This window comes from Cyclopterus lumpus, chromosome 25, assembly GCF_009769545.1.
Source record: "Cyclopterus lumpus isolate fCycLum1 chromosome 25, fCycLum1.pri, whole genome shotgun sequence".
NCBI classification, from domain to species: domain Eukaryota; kingdom Metazoa; phylum Chordata; class Actinopteri; order Perciformes; family Cyclopteridae; genus Cyclopterus; species Cyclopterus lumpus.
The window spans coordinates 10,727,084-10,742,051 of record NC_046990.1 but is presented as its reverse complement, the minus strand read 5'-3'; the positions used below and the strand labels follow the sequence as shown (position 1 = coordinate 10,742,051).

Genomic DNA, 14,968 nt, shown 5'->3' with positions numbered 1-14,968 from the left:
TTTATTTAAATGTTAAATTGTGTTTCAGGATGTAAAAGAAAGTTCTTTCAATAAATACGTGTTTTAATGGAGACATTAATTCGATATGTTTGTATTCTTTGATTTCAGATAATACTTTTCAGATAAAGTTGATATGGGACGTAAACAAAGATCCACATTCATTTGCAATTTCTCTCGTATTGTAACACCAGATTACTGGCATTGGTCCAATATTATTGATGATTCATAGTTATGAATAATACGTTAATAAGCATTGGCTAGCTTGTCAATTAATACGGTTTTTAACCCCCCACCCCACCCAAAAAAAAACACCCGTCGTCCGCATCGTGTGTGTTTGGCCTGAGGTGGCAGTATAACCCCCTAAAGTGGATTTGAAATACTTCCGCCAACACAGAGAAGAAGAAAAACAAGATGGCGGAACGAGGCTACAGTTTCTCCCTCACCACATTTAGGTAAACTTTATCAAAATTGCCATGAAACTTTAAAATAGCACCCCGACTTTCACCCTGAAGATGTTGTCGAGCAGCATCTTTTTGTAACTGTGTGCATCGTTTCCCTCATTTCGATGTGAAAATAAGGTTTTTCGGGGTCCGTGTTGTAGTCGATGCACTGTCATTGCCAGGTATAGGGGAATGAATCGGCTACGATAACTGTTAGCATGTCGGCTAACGCGTTTCTAAATGAAACGGTCCAGCGACTCTCTTCTTTTAAATGTCGATGATAAAATGTCACCCGAGTGTTTTATAGACCGAAACGAGGCCCGTTTCCACGCTAAATGCGGGTTAACGTGTGAGACTTGACGTTAGCTCACCGTTAGCCACGTTAGCTCGCGTGAATCGGTTGTTTTGTACCTTTTTTTTTCGTTTCAGTTTCGCCTTTGTTCGTCGGCATGCAATAACTATTATTTCGCATGTAGCTTTGTGTATTTTACTGCAACATCGCAATGCGTTTGTCTCCGCAGCCCTTCGGGGAAACTGGTCCAGATTGAATATGCCCTGGCAGCGGTAGCAGCCGGAGCTCCTTCAGTCGGCATCAAAGGTAGGGAGTCCCGGTCATGAGGGGGACCACATGCAGCTCTAGGTTCTTCAGCAGAAATTAAGATTATTTCATCACTGACATAAGAAGGGACAACCTTTGATAACATTGGGAATTATGGTATATTAGTTTGATTGTTATCAGAGGATGCAACACTACTCCGCCTGGGAAAGTGTATTATGCATAATTAACACCTGTGACCTGTGTTTTCTCCCGACATTTGATCATTTGGCCAGGATGTTGTGAAGACGCCGGTTGTGCTGTTCTTTCATTTTCAGCTTCCAATGGCGTTGTCCTGGCAACAGAGAAGAAACAGAAGTCCATTCTGTACGATGAGCAGAGTGTCCACAAAGTGGAGCCCATCACCAAACACATAGGCATGGTCTACAGCGGCATGGGGCCCGACTACAGGTGGGGATTTAGTTGTTCTGCTTTTGGAAGTAAAACAGAAGGCTAGCATCTCGGGTGCTTTGGACAACACACATATGTGATATTAAACTACTTTTAAATGCACTATAGAGAAGAAAAAATACAGCAAGATGTTTGTTGATTGTTCATAAGCGGATAAAACAACAATATAAGCCGTATCAGGTTTTTCTTTTTGTGCATATTTTACCATAATTCAGGACTTTATTGGCTTCGCATGTGAGACATCGAGGAGATGCCACCAGAGTTTGTCTGACTGAACCTCACGAACAGATGAGTTAATGAGTCGTGTCTTCCTTTTCAGGGTTTTAGTGCGACGAGCCCGGAAGTTGGCACAACAGTACTTCCTGGTTTACCAGGAGCCCATCCCCACTGGTCAGCTTGTCCAGAGAGTGGCCTCTGTAATGCAGGAGTACACACAGTCTGGGTGGGTATTCACAAAGATGCACCAATACACACACGGTTTATCAACACCACATTTATATTTCAGAGGTAAAATCTATTCTGTTAAAATGTTGGGATTTGATCCGTGTTTAATCTAATGTGTGTATTCCTCCAGTGGGGTGCGTCCGTTTGGTGTTTCATTGCTGATAGCTGGATGGGATGAAGACCACCCCTACCTGTTCCAGTCAGACCCCTCTGTATGTTGTACTATTTAAAAAAAAAAAAAAAAAAAAAAAATATATATATATATATATCTCAAATACTTTACTCTTAACTCAAAGTTTAGTAATTGTTTTATCTTAAAAGAGCTTTGACAGCAGACTAACCCTGCCTTGCTGTAATAATAATACTTTTGTTGGGACCGCATCAGGGCTGTCATAAAAACATTATATTTTTTTTATCCTCTTTGTTTCTGACTGTCAGGGTGCATACTTTGCATGGAAAGCCACAGCCATGGGAAAGAACTACGTTAATGGAAAAACATTCCTTGAAAAAAGGTAAGATTTTACAGTAAAGAGCAGCATTGTTGTTGTTGTTTAATGAATAGAATAAAATATGTTTCGGACAGCCAATGTGAGGTCAGTACCTTTTGACATGAAGTGGCCAATCTCCAACAATCAGTGCTCGGTATGTTTATGATGGCTTTTGCAGTGATATAAACATAGAAAGAAATATAAAAAAATCTTTTTTTAATTTCTTATTTGTACAATTTAAGGCACTTTCAATGTTGGTGCGGAGCACTGAATACTGCGCGGAAGCCTTACTATCCAATTAATTTATAGTTGGCACACAAGGAAGATGAACCACTACATTTATGGAAAACCATGAAAAGTTTTACTCTGACCTGATTCTAACATGCATGTTTATTCCATTTATTCCAACCATTTGGCGGCCCCTCATTTGCCCACTAGATGGCAGCCACTAGCTGATGGTTGCAAATAGCTGATGTACAATACACTGGGACACTCTTAGTTATTCTACTCGATGCACACTACACAGATTGCTTGATGACCACTTGATTTTGTTTTCCAGGTATAACAACGATCTGGAGTTGGAAGATGCCATCCACACAGCCATCCTGACATTGAAGGTATGATGTTTGTTATAATAATTAGCTGAGGTATTGAATCGCCCATGTTGTTATCAGTCATTTACATTATCCTGTCTTTGTGTTTTCAGGAGAGTTTTGAGGGTCAGATGACAGAGGAGAACATTGAGGTGGGCATCTGCAACGAGGCCGGCTTCAAGAGACTCACCCCAGCGGAGGTGAAAGATTACCTGGCAGCCATCGCGTGAACACGCCCTCCCGATGACAGGGCTCTCTGGCCACATTTCGAGACATAACAGCACAGTAGCCAACAGTGTCACATTATTGTAGACCAGTTATTCAGGGGGTTTGGTCGTAATGTGTTTCTGTCCTGAAAACACAAGCGGCTCTAACTTCACTGTCATAAAAAAAAATATTAATGTGATCTTGTGGGTCAGGCAGACCTAATTTACTTGAAATGACAGCTTTTGTGTGTGCACAGCTCTGGGGCTGCCTCACAACTGCACTGACCAAACTCCATTAGTTGCAGTGAGATGGCAAACTCATTTTTATCACATAACTAATTGGCTTTGTTGTCAAACTCATACCCTGGTACTGTAAAATCTGGCAGTTGGCTGCTGTGCATATATGAAAAGGAATGTGGCCTCTGATGAGTGAAATCTCAAGTCTTCCATTGAATCCTTCAATTTTCATATTTCTCATTACTGTTGCAAAGGCAATGCTGTCGGATTACAAATCAATAACTTTTACGCCTGTAATAAAAATGTGATTACTTGTAACCGTTGTGACAAATGTCCTTTTGGTTGAACACAAATCACAACATTAAAATGGTAATGAGGTGAAAAGTTATTAAAGAGTAGAAATATCTTTGGTCTCTGGGGGGGATTTACTCATCCTGAACATTGACAGTTGTTCTTTTATTTTCCTGACTGTACTTCATTAGTATCCCTCAAACACTAGTAATTAGGATCAACAAAAGGAGGATGCAATGGAAAGCTTTGTGATTTTACAGTTAGGATCTGGTTGCCTGTACAGCAGTTTTACACAATGTACTTTTTTTCAGGCTAGAAACAATTCTAGAGTTTGTATTTTCTCTTCTGCTTGTTCAAATAAAAAATGAGCTGACGTTGACTGTTTTGAATTACTATGCTTTTATTTTGAAAGTGTCACTTTCTAGCGATGAAGGTACTCAAAGCACTTTTCATTATAAAAACAAACCATAGCAGAAATAACAATGTACACAATAAATATTCCGTAAGAAATAAGACAAGACGGATCACAGATTAAACTTAGTTATATATTAGATTTGTTTTCTGATTCACCGTCTGGTTAAAATATGTGTTCATTGTATGTCTGAACAACAAAAGGACCGCAAACAACTTTCTTCATTTATAAAAAATATTTGACATTTCTTCATCTGTTATTTCCCTCAATAACTTTTATGATGGATACAATTAAAGTCAGAGAGAGCTGGAGAGAGGAAACATCTCCACCCTGACAGTGATGATAACTGTCTTTATTACAAGTAGAGAAGCAAGTGAGGGGAACAAGGATGCAATTAAGAGATTTGGGATGCACCCCGTGTGGGTGCAGGAGGTCAGAAGGCGATGAAGGGGCTAGATTGTGAAGGGGCTTCGTATCTCTGCTGGTTGGGAAGCCAGCATCTCATATGACTTAGCATGTTATAGGTATGACTTACTATATATCTGTATTTAATAGAAGACCGTTTCTATCAATAACAGCGTTTATATAGTTAAATATCGGACCATTTCTTTAAATAACAGACCCATTCTACGAATAGTAATATAGTAAGATTGCTACTACCTCATAATTATGAGATGCTAAGTCATTATTTGGAGATAGTGTCTTATAATAATGACTTATAGGAACTTTATTGTTTCACGACGGTGGGTTTGCGTGGTGCGTAATGAGCGCGCGCTAGTGCGCAGTTTGGTGAAGAACGCGCTCTAACACCGACCGGTACACCTTTTCAAATTGGTATTTGTATCCCTCCGCTCGTGTTCTGTTTAAAACAAATATGCCACGACTGATAAAAAAAAAAAATGACAGCGGCAGTCAAATAGTGAAACGAGCTTAAATTCAGTACGACATACACCCAACTTAGTTAAACATATAACTTAGGCTTCTTTCACAATTTTGCCAAGAGGTCTATTTTTCCTGGCGGCGGCGCTTAGCCACTTACCTCATAACCTCTGACGACGTTTATGGCGCCAGAAATCAAGGGTTTCGCGAGGAGCTGACTCCCGTTATCTGCGCTATGGCGGCGGCTCCGTAAACATTAGGTAGTTCACGGCAGAGCAGCGGCTAGTTACCCGTCCTTCGTGCTCCACATAAGGTCGGTTTAGAGTCAAGATGGTGATACTGCGCAGCAGCGGCGCCGGAGCGGAGCCGGCCGCCACGACTCCGAAGAGGAGGTCGATGGAGTTGGACGCGAGCTCCGAGTTTCTGTCCCTGCTCCCGGCGTCGCAGAGGAAGTCTGCCCGGCGGACCCGGTCCTCCCAGGCCCTGGAGGACAGCTTCAGCAGTTTGGAGAGCAACGCGCCGAATGTGAGCATTAAAACAACGACATCGCCATTTAGTTGGGTTACGAGCATAACTTTGCTGTGCTAGTTTTGCTAGCGTGCTATGCTAACTAGCCACTTGTCACTTAACGGTCCCGACCAATGATTTGCTTGACACTTGTAGCTAAAGGTTTACTCCAACGCGCATGTCTATTGATGAACACAGCTGTGTCATACACCAATGTTATAACCCTAATATAATATGAATTACAATATTAGATGTTCAGTCTAGTCTTGAATAAAACAAATGTGTTTATATTAATTGAAGAATCCATATATGTGTGTGGGTGGAAAGTTCCTGTCTGTTGAATGAACATTTAAAAATTGTAAAATAGAATTTCAAATCCAAAAGCGTCAACAAATTTGACAAAGAAATTAGGTGACATTTTCAGTAACCTAATTTTTTTGGGGTAAATTTCACCCGTGTCATTCACACTGTTACTTTACACTCAAGTCAAAAAGCAGAGTCATAGGAGTAAATGTTTAAAAAAAACATTTTTTTAGACGTGCATCTTGTACACTTCAGTTTTGCACAGCCTTATAAGTTGTGCTGTAAACCTTAAACTCTCCATGTTTTTGTGCCAGGGTCATGCTGATATGAAGCAGGATGAGGGGAATGGACATCACTCCCCGAGGACCCGAGGACAGAGAGTTAAACTAGAGGTCTCTTTTGCCGACATGGAGCCAAAGACCAGCTCCCCTGTAAATGAAGCCAGCTCTGTAGAAGGATGCCTCAGGTAATCCAGGCCCACTCACCTTGATGGTATTGATACTTGTTAGCCAGCTCTTAGGGGTGCGAGTGTTGTTTTCCTGCATCTTTGCCAGCAAACTTTCCATGAAATGCGCTCGACCTACTTTTGAAAGCTAAGTGTGGCAAAAAAAGTCTGAATATTCTTTGAAACCTGAAAATTATTAATTGTCCAGAATATTTTCAAAATATTTTACGTTGGCTGCCAGCCGTGTGACTCTTTATGAAGATGAATACTCTCTCAAAATATATGCATGGAGTATAAGATGTATGCAGTATTGATGCACATTACTATGCACATTTTTCACACTCAAATAATGAAAATATACATGAGGAATTCATATTTGTATTTTTATTTTAGGAAATCTTCCAGGTTGCAGAGAGAGGGACACACATCCAGTGGCAAGCAGCAAGCAGGTACAGTTAAGCTACAGTGTAATTTCTTTACAAAGAGCAGTGGAGATCTTTTATTTTGCAGACAAAGTGTGTTTTTGAGAATTAATATTACTACTTAGCTGGCAATAACTGTTTAGTTGCCCCAGATGTTCCAGATAAAGTGGAGGGCTCATCCACTCCCAAGAGGAGTCGCTTTGATCTACAGAGCCAAGAAGAAGAAGAAGAAGAAGAGGATCGCTCAGTAAGACGTAGTTCCCGAATCACCAGATACAAACTGGATTCCCGTAAGCAGTCGGTTCTCTACGACCGCCTCATCACCAAGTGAGTTCAGCAACAATCCCTCAAGCTTCGTTTGGCCCCTACCTCACTGCTTCAGTTAAGAATAAAGCTGATCCTATCACCTTAAGTAGTTTCTAACAAAAATATTGACGTGTTTATTTTAAACTAATGAGTTTAGTTAAGAGATGAACTTTGATCAAATCTAACAGGTTTTTTCCTCCTGATTGTCTCTAAGCACGGCTGAAGCTGTTCTCCAAAAGATGGACGACATGCAGAAGATGAGACGCAGACAGAGGAGCAGAGTTAGGGGCAATGAAGAAGAGGTAAAACCAAAACAACGTTATTTCAAGCTCTATATTGCATTGTGTAATCCTCACGTTTATGTAGAGCGCAGGTGATTCTGCAGTTGGTTAATGCTTAACAAGCTTCTAAACTGTGAATTAATAGTCATTTGACCTGTTTCTTCTCAGCAGCTCGGTGTGTACACCAGGGGCAGGCTGACCAGGTCTCTGAGGACAGATGTGGAGAGCAAAGCCACAGAGGAAGAGATCCAAGGTGAGATGGATTAGGTTTTATACAATTTCCTTCTGAATTAATACGCCTGGTGGCTTCAATTTACTACAGGGCATACTTCAGACATGAGTGACACACATTCTTTAGGCTTATCCCTCTTCTAACCTAATTTTTGTAATCAAAAGCAGAATTGTTTGAAATAATAATTCGACCTCCTTTTTTTTTTTTTTATTCACAGGAGGGAATGAGGATGATCACCACAAAGAGGGGGAGGAGGAGGAAGATGTAGAAGTAGATGAGGAGGAAAGGGGGGAGGAAGAAGATGAAGATGGCGAAGACGAGGAGGAGGAAAATGAGAGGCGTTATGACTTCAGGCAGCGAAAGACTGTGGTTCGCTACCAGGCCCCACAGGATGGTACTGCCTTTCCTCAACGCGATCATATTGCAGATATGCTGTAACGCATGAAAATGACAGTTGGTCCTAAATGCAAAGTCATTTCCACCAGGGGCTTTTTAAATTGAGTGTTTTTTGAATGACTGTACTTAAGACCCTGTTAGCATTTTCATAAATTTGATAATGTTTGTGATTGTGTCTCAGAACCCAGAGAGCCCAGGAAGCGCAGCATGTACTTCAAGGACCACGCGTCTCCAACCAGACGCAGGTTTAGATTCAGCTCCACGGCCCCCAGGAGCCCCTACAACAGGATAACCAGCAGGTTGGTACGAGCTCAGACACCTGCCATCATCAGCCATTGAGAAACAACACATCTATCAAGGGATGGGTTTCTGATGAATACATTATGAAATACTGTTCTAAGAATCACAATCATCCCACCCCTGTGGGTCAGAGCGCGGTCTCTAGTAGCCATTGGAATTATCACTGCATGTAAAATCCCAAAATTCTTTTTCCCTCTTCTTTTCTCTTCATCCCACCCTCAGGAGTAGTTCTGAGAGGTAAGAACCTCACTACTTGTCCATGTTAGTGTTTTATTGTCTGTCTTTACTACTGTTGTTGTTGTGAACTTGGCAACAAAGAAAGAGCCATTGTTTGAAAGCTGACTTTCTATTTGCCAGTATTTTACAGTATTTTTCAGGCGAAGATGTCACTTTAATGTGGTTGGATGATTCACCCCTTTGGTTTTTGCACCTACTCAAATACTGCCTTATTTTCTAAATTCATGCATACTGTGTATGTATATATGAAAAACTGCAATACTTACTAATAAGTTTTTGTTTCGTTTGTTGTGTCTATACTCACTAGCATTGATTGTTTTTGTTGAGGACGACAAAACACAAAAATCTTTTGGTAGCTTAAAAGAAAAATAAACAACCATTCCCTCAGTTTGTTTGGGATTCTTTGTTGTTGATTAACTGATGGCCCTAATGATGCGAGAGATGTCATGCTGCTTCCTTTGCCTTCGCAGGAGGAGACACGCCATCCACAGCAGCGACTCCACTTCCTCTTCTTCAGACGATGAGAAATTCCAGAGACGGAGAAGTAAGAACAGGAGCTTGTCAGTCAACAGGTGAGAGCAGCAGCTGTCACACGGTGCAGGTAGACAACAGAAAGTGTTTGTCAGCACGCGGGTGGAACACAGATCTGGGTGACAGAAGGTTTAAAGAGTACCTATTGAATAATAGGTCAACACATTTGCTGTTCTTCGGTCTTTATTATATTTATTTATTTTATTTATCTGGAATAAAGGACAACTCTTTTGAGACATAAATCCAGCTTGTTTAACTCTTTGGTCCCTTAATGATAACAATTGACATGCTTCCATTACCCACTGTCCTGTTCTTTTAACTATTTCCTATAATAATAATGCAGTACTTTGTAAAGATTCACAATATTTTAGCGACGAAAAGCGCGTGTATTTATGTTCTCCCGTGTTTTTCCTGCAGATGTCTGCCCATGAACCTTTTGAAAGACGACCTGCAGGGTGTCCACAAGGACAGGATGAAGATTGGAGCCAGCCTGGCTGATGTGGACCCCATGCACATTGACAAGACGGTAAGCTGCATCTATAGATGGAGAGTTGCATTGATGTAAACATATAGCACTTTCAAAAATAACAATGTAAGGAGATATACCATATTTTAAATGCATCATCACATTTTAATAGATATAAAGTTGATTGTAAGATAAAACACCGCCTTGTATTCCTGCTAATGCAATACTGATGTATTTTGAACAAACAATCTAAACGTAACACCTCTTCTCATCCAGGTGCGCTTTGACAGCATCGGAGGGTTGAGCAGACACATTTCAGCTCTGAAGGAGATGGTGGTGTTCCCCCTCCTCTACCCAGAGGTCTTTGAGAGGTTCAAGATACAGCCTCCCAGGTAAACAATGTGTGTGTGTGTGTGTGTGTGTGTGTGTTCTGAAGATGCTCCTCTATTGCTGTCAAAGAAGTTTAGTCTCAAGTTGTCATTTTTGTTCACGGCTATTTAACCCTTTCTTCTCAGATTCTCTAGTCTCTTCTCTACCACTTAAGACTATGGTTCGATTGGAATGGCTGGTAAACTCTTAATAAAATCCCAATTTGTTGTCATTTTTGCCTCTCGTCTTTAGGGGCTGTCTATTTTACGGCCCTCCAGGCACAGGGAAAACCCTCGTAGCCAGAGCGCTGGCCAATGAGTGCAGTCAGGGAGAAAGAAAAGTGTCTTTCTTTATGAGGAAAGGCGCTGACTGCCTCAGTAAATGGGTAGGAGAATCTGAGAGACAGCTGCGACTGCTTTTCGACCAGGTAAACCAAACGACTCATCAACATACAATACACTTTTAGGGATAAATGGGAGATTGTCGATTTGTTTTTCCCGTCTTCATGCTGTCGAGTCAACTTGTAGATTAGGATAAACTAAGTAAATTATGTCACATTGACCAGTTTTAGGTAGAAAGATAAAAAGCAATCTGCAACTGATTGAATTCTCATTGGCTTTTAGGCGTATCAGATGCGTCCGTCCATCATCTTCTTCGATGAGATTGATGGTTTGGCTCCAGTCAGGTCGAGCCGTCAGGACCAGATCCACAGGTGAGCAGCACCCCTGTTCTTTATGTTTTACAGCACACGTATTATAGGAGTATGGAGATCTTGCATGTAACGGAAATATAAAGTAGCTAGTTTGCATTGAGACTGAGGGTTTTCTTTTTCATGGATTCTATTGATACTTTTGAAAAATAAGCAGTAGTCCCAACATCTATTTGACTGCTGTAATCTTAAATCTTTCGCCTGTCCGTGTAGTTCCATTGTGTCGACCCTGTTGGCTCTCATGGATGGATTAGATGGCAGAGGAGAGGTTGTTGTGATAGGAGCTACAAACAGACTGGACTCCATTGACCCAGCACTGAGGAGACCGGGGCGCTTCGACAGAGAGTTCCTCTTCGGCCTCCCAGACAGAGAGGTGAGAAACTCTAGATGTCCTGAAATTAAAACGAGAGACAGAAAATTGAACTTTTTTTTTAGCTTGGAAATATTTTTGATCTGAACCCGCTGTGATCTTGTATCGCATGGCAGGCGAGAAATGACATTCTGAAGATCCACACCAGACTGTGGACGCCACCACCCTCCCACACCTTTCTGGAAGAATTGGCAGATAAATGTGTTGGTATGTGTGGATTATAATGTAGTGGAAAAAAATAGTGGTCCAACAGCTTGAAAACGATTCTTTATCACCATTCAGCTCATTTTAAATAGGAAACACATGCTTACTGATTGTATACTGATTGTCTACAATTGCTCTGTTTTGGGTTTTTTTTCCAGGTTACTGTGGAGCAGACATTAAAGCAGTTTGTTCAGAGGCTGCCTTGTGTGCGTTACGGCGTCGCTACCCACAAATCTACAGCTCGTCACAGAAACTTGTGCTTGACGTCAACTCCATCGCCATCACCAACAAAGACTTTCTGGCCGCCATGTCCAAGATGGTGCCTGCTGCCCAGAGGTATAACCAAACCTAACTAGCATTCCAGTGCCTCGTTCTTGCATATGGTTCTTGAGTAAATATGATGCTTATATTGTGATTCTTAGGGCAGTCGTGTCACCAGCCAAGGCCCTGATACCCGCCGTTTGTCCTCTTCTGAGCGCCACCCTACAAAACATCCTCCATAACGTCAGCAGACTGTTCCCACATGCTGAGCAGGCCTTAAAGAGGAAGAGGGAACATGGTGCATTCTTGCTTTTGTCTTATCCTGTCCCTTCATTTTTCCTATTTGTCCATAAGTAATCACAGACTTGACTGTTTTGGCAACCCGATTTTTTGGGGCATCCGGAGTAACTGCTGCATTGTTCGTTTACCAGATGCGGCATGTGGTGTGTCTGAAGATGATCTGATGTTTAGTGAGGAGGAGGACACAGACGTCTGCTCCAATGGACAGACCGCTCACTCCCAACTCTCAACACCTGCTGTGAAGGGACTCATCAGCCTCCACAGGTTTGTGAGCAGCTGTTATGCAGGGGTTTGTTTGTCTCCTCGTTCTTTTACGATTTTATTACCGTCTTTTGTTATTATGAAATATTGTTTCACAGAATCTCTCAATCGAAATGTTAGTCGTAGGAAAACTCTTCTATATATTTACACTATGTAGTCGTGGGTCTTGTAGTTGTCTCACTTTTATTCCCTTCGCTATACTTAAGAAGTGCTGTCTGGTGTCACAGTGAACCAAATCTTTTTGAAGGTCTTTTAGGCTAATTGATTAGATTTTTTTTCCTACCACTTACCGATCTCGGTGTCTCATCTCTCGTGTAGGAGTGTGCTGAGCCAACCAACCTCCTACCGTCCCAGGCTGCTGTTGGAGGGACGGCTGGGTTCGGGTCAGAGCTCCCACTTGGCTCCTGCTGTCCTCCACGCTCTGGAGAAATTCACTGTGTACACACTGGACATGGCCGTGCTGTTTGGAGCCAGCGCAACTGCACCGGAAGAGACTTGTGCTCAGGTAAATGAGACGCCGGTACACACTGTAATACACTGTTATTAATGTACACGTTTAGTAGCAATTAGCAATTAATGACATGTCTTTGAGTTTGGTCTTCTCTAGACTAGTTGTAGTCTCTACTTTTTGCAGCTGTGTCAAATTCAGTGTGTTCTTTTCAGTGGACCTCACTGGCCAAAATGGCTGCCACAGTGACTGTAGTTCATGGGCCCCACCTCCTTGCATCGTGGGCAGTGGGGATAAATATGTATTACAAACAAATGCTTGTATGAAAGAGCCATGTGGATGGCAGGGGTTTTAATTTAGCCTTCATCTTTCCCATCATGTTCTGTGAAAAGTAAAAACTGTGCCGTGTGCTCATTTTGTTGATTTACAGTCAGATTTAGCAAAAAACACCACACCATTAATTATTGTGTCTGTCATATGTTCTGCAGATCTTTGTTGAAGCAAAGCGGACCTCTCCCAGTATCCTGTACATCCCTCACATCGGACAGTGGTGGGAAACAGTGGGTCCGGCCTTAAGAGCCACCTTCCTCAGCCTGCTCAGCTCCATCCCTGCCTTCGCTCCCATACTGCTTCTGGCTACGTGCAACCTGCAGTATGACCAACTCAGTATGGAGGTATGACCAAAAAAAAGGAGTAATATCCTCTTGACTTGTAGTGTTGACACTTAATAAGTCAATAAGACCGCTGGGCACAATACAAGTCTTCTCTCTCTCTTGTATTAGGTGAAGGAGTTGTTTAGGATGGAGTTTGGCGAGGTTTTCCATATCCAGACCCCGACCAGCAGAGAAAGAAGAAACTTTTTTGAGGATCTAATCCTCAATCAGGCTGCCAAGGCCCCTGCCTCAAAAAAGAAAGCTGGTAAGAAATATGAGATTTTAGCTAGCTAGTGTGTGGTCCATTGTTAAAGGGGGCTTTAGTCCCTCTTAAACGCAAGGCTAGCATATTGTCCGGGGTTCATACTTGTTCTTATGAGGGGACAAAAGTTTGTCCTTGTTCTTATTTGCATTTTTTAGAACCTATTGGCCTAAAAAATGCCTGGAAAAATGTGTTCAATGAACCTGCCATGGATGAAGAGGGAAGATGGGCAACTGAAGATGATTTTTGGGGTTGAAAAAGAACATGCCGGTATTCACATCCAGCCTATAATCGAGCAAATAAAGGCGATGCGTGTGGAAGATGGCTGCGCACTGAACGTTTTATATGATATCAAAGTCTCACTCTGTATGCATCTATCAACATTCCACTTTCCCAAGTGCTCAATGCATTGGAGGTGCTTCCTGTCGCCGCGCCACCTCCCCCACGCCAGCTGACGGAAGAGGAGACCCGGAGGCTGGAGGAGCAGGAAGAAGACACCCTCAGGGATCTCCGCCTCTTCCTGCGGGATGTCACCAACCGCCTGTCCCAAGACAAACGTTTCAAGGCTTTCACAAAGCCTGTGGATTTAGAGGAGGTAGCGGTTCCATTACATTATATTGGCTCATGTCATAGTCCCTTGTGACGCTTTACTATATCCCTTTTCCCCACCATTGTACTCAGAGGAGCCTCTTTGTCATGCGTTTTAGGTGCCAGATTACGCTGTGGTCATCAAGAAGCCTATGGACCTGTCAACAGTTCTCTCTAACATCGACCTCCATCAGTACGGGACGGTCAAAGAGTTCCTCCAAGACGTGGATCTCATCTGGCAGAATGCCCTCGAATACAACCCAGACAGGGACCCCTCAGGTACACACTGAGCAGCAAAAAAAACATACTCGCCACCCTCACGGAAGCATATGCCGTATTAATACTCAATATAAAGTGTAATGCCACTCTTTTGTGCGTTTCCTTCAGACCGTCAGATCCGCCACAAAGCGTGTGCATTGAAGGACACCGTCCATGCCATCATCAAAGATGAACTGGATGAAGATTTTGAGAAGATTTGCGTGGAGACCAAAGCGTCACGCAGCACACGAGGTAAATGCTGTGTGCGTGTAGTTGGAAGACAAATGTGATTCATGTGTCCTTGCCTCCAAAGTTACAGTGTGTCACAAAGGTGTACATTTTAATTATTTGTTGACTACCTCAGATTGCACCACTGCCCGGTTTGCGCCCTCCTTCTACCACGTCCTTCCCAAACAGTCCAAATCTCCTGCTGAGGCCACAGAAATAACCCTGCAAAGAGAGCTGGTTAGACCCACAACTGCGGTGACTCCCAACACAAGTGCCTATGCTGCTACAACGCCTAAAAACACAGGTAAAAACTACTGTAGATAACCAATTTAAATGATTTACTTAAATATTTTTGTGACGGTCCTTTTAACGTCCTTTCGTTCCTGCAGCCCAGAGGAAGAAAAGGCGAAAGAGTCGCTGGTCCGCCGGCTTATATTCAAAGAAGAAGGCTTCCTGCTCTCCTCACATGTCCAGAGATGAAGAAGACGGGGACGACGAGGAGGATGAGGTTGAGAAGGGAGGAGGCGCGGAGTATGATGAGGGCACTGGAGGAGAGGAGGATCCGATGATGGTGGATGTAGAGTCGGGTCCTATCCAGTGTGACTCGGGGAAAGCAGAAAATGACGACGAGACAC

General features: G+C 42.5%; 2 protein-coding genes and 1 non-coding gene across 9 annotated transcripts in view; all 3 read left to right on the top strand.

The window, feature by feature from the left end:
• Positions 1-365: 365 nt before the first annotated feature.
• On the top strand, positions 366-4,084 carry psma2 (proteasome 20S subunit alpha 2). The gene is made up of 8 exons (XM_034529210.1): positions 366-452; positions 962-1,038; positions 1,314-1,446; positions 1,766-1,888; positions 2,021-2,102; positions 2,329-2,402; positions 2,938-2,995; positions 3,085-4,084. The coding sequence occupies exons 1-8, from the start codon at positions 412-414 to the stop codon at positions 3,199-3,201; spliced, it is 705 nt and encodes a 234-aa protein (XP_034385101.1). The 5' UTR covers positions 366-411; the 3' UTR covers positions 3,202-4,084.
• A 1,053-nt stretch (positions 4,085-5,137) lies between these two features.
• The window catches only part of LOC117728329 (ATPase family AAA domain-containing protein 2-like), an 11,263-nt gene continuing 1,432 nt past the window's right edge, over positions 5,138-14,968 (top strand). Inside the window, exons 1-27 of one of the 7 annotated variants that reach the window (XM_034529192.1) lie at positions 5,138-5,521; positions 6,121-6,272; positions 6,645-6,700; positions 6,826-7,000; positions 7,194-7,281; positions 7,432-7,513; positions 7,710-7,886; positions 8,070-8,187; positions 8,411-8,425; positions 8,896-8,997; positions 9,374-9,482; positions 9,699-9,814; positions 10,044-10,218; positions 10,415-10,503; positions 10,714-10,873; positions 10,987-11,077; positions 11,233-11,410; positions 11,497-11,633; positions 11,767-11,899; positions 12,215-12,401; positions 12,833-13,018; positions 13,127-13,262; positions 13,658-13,854; positions 13,967-14,126; positions 14,235-14,357; positions 14,470-14,637; positions 14,723-14,968. The exon at positions 14,723-14,968 is cut by the window's right edge and continues 366 nt beyond it. In XM_034529192.1, coding sequence (XP_034385083.1) covers positions 5,327-5,521; positions 6,121-6,272; positions 6,645-6,700; positions 6,826-7,000; positions 7,194-7,281; positions 7,432-7,513; positions 7,710-7,886; positions 8,070-8,187; positions 8,411-8,425; positions 8,896-8,997; positions 9,374-9,482; positions 9,699-9,814; positions 10,044-10,218; positions 10,415-10,503; positions 10,714-10,873; positions 10,987-11,077; positions 11,233-11,410; positions 11,497-11,633; positions 11,767-11,899; positions 12,215-12,401; positions 12,833-13,018; positions 13,127-13,262; positions 13,658-13,854; positions 13,967-14,126; positions 14,235-14,357; positions 14,470-14,637; positions 14,723-14,968 — 3,751 coding nt within the window. In that variant the 5' untranslated portion in view covers positions 5,138-5,326. Of the gene's footprint in view, positions 5,522-6,120; positions 6,273-6,644; positions 6,701-6,816; positions 7,001-7,193; positions 7,282-7,428; positions 7,514-7,709; positions 7,887-8,069; positions 8,188-8,410; positions 8,426-8,895; positions 8,998-9,373; positions 9,483-9,698; positions 9,815-10,043; positions 10,219-10,414; positions 10,504-10,713; positions 10,874-10,986; positions 11,078-11,232; positions 11,411-11,496; positions 11,634-11,766; positions 11,900-12,214; positions 12,402-12,832; positions 13,019-13,126; positions 13,263-13,657; positions 13,855-13,966; positions 14,127-14,234; positions 14,358-14,469; positions 14,638-14,722 lie in introns of all 7 variants that reach the window. The other 6 variants (XM_034529190.1, XM_034529191.1, XM_034529189.1 and 3 more) reach the window with 6 other exon arrangements.
• On the top strand, positions 12,526-12,660 carry LOC117728381. The gene has a single exon (XR_004609148.1). It is a non-coding gene; the product is annotated as a small nucleolar RNA SNORA5 (small nucleolar RNA).

What these genes read in the sequence shown, in the direction of transcription:
- psma2 (XM_034529210.1), top strand. Translation starts at nt 412, where the DNA reads ATGGCGGAACGAGGCTACAGTTTCTCCCTCACCACATTTAG. An exon ending in TTCTCCCTCACCACATTTAG is followed by an intron (nt 453 to 961) that starts GTAAACTTTATC and finishes TTGTCTCCGCAG; the next exon opens with CCCTTCGGGGAAACTGGTCC. An exon ending in CAGCCATCCTGACATTGAAG is followed by an intron (nt 2,996 to 3,084) that starts GTATGATGTTTG and finishes TTGTGTTTTCAG; the next exon opens with GAGAGTTTTGAGGGTCAGAT.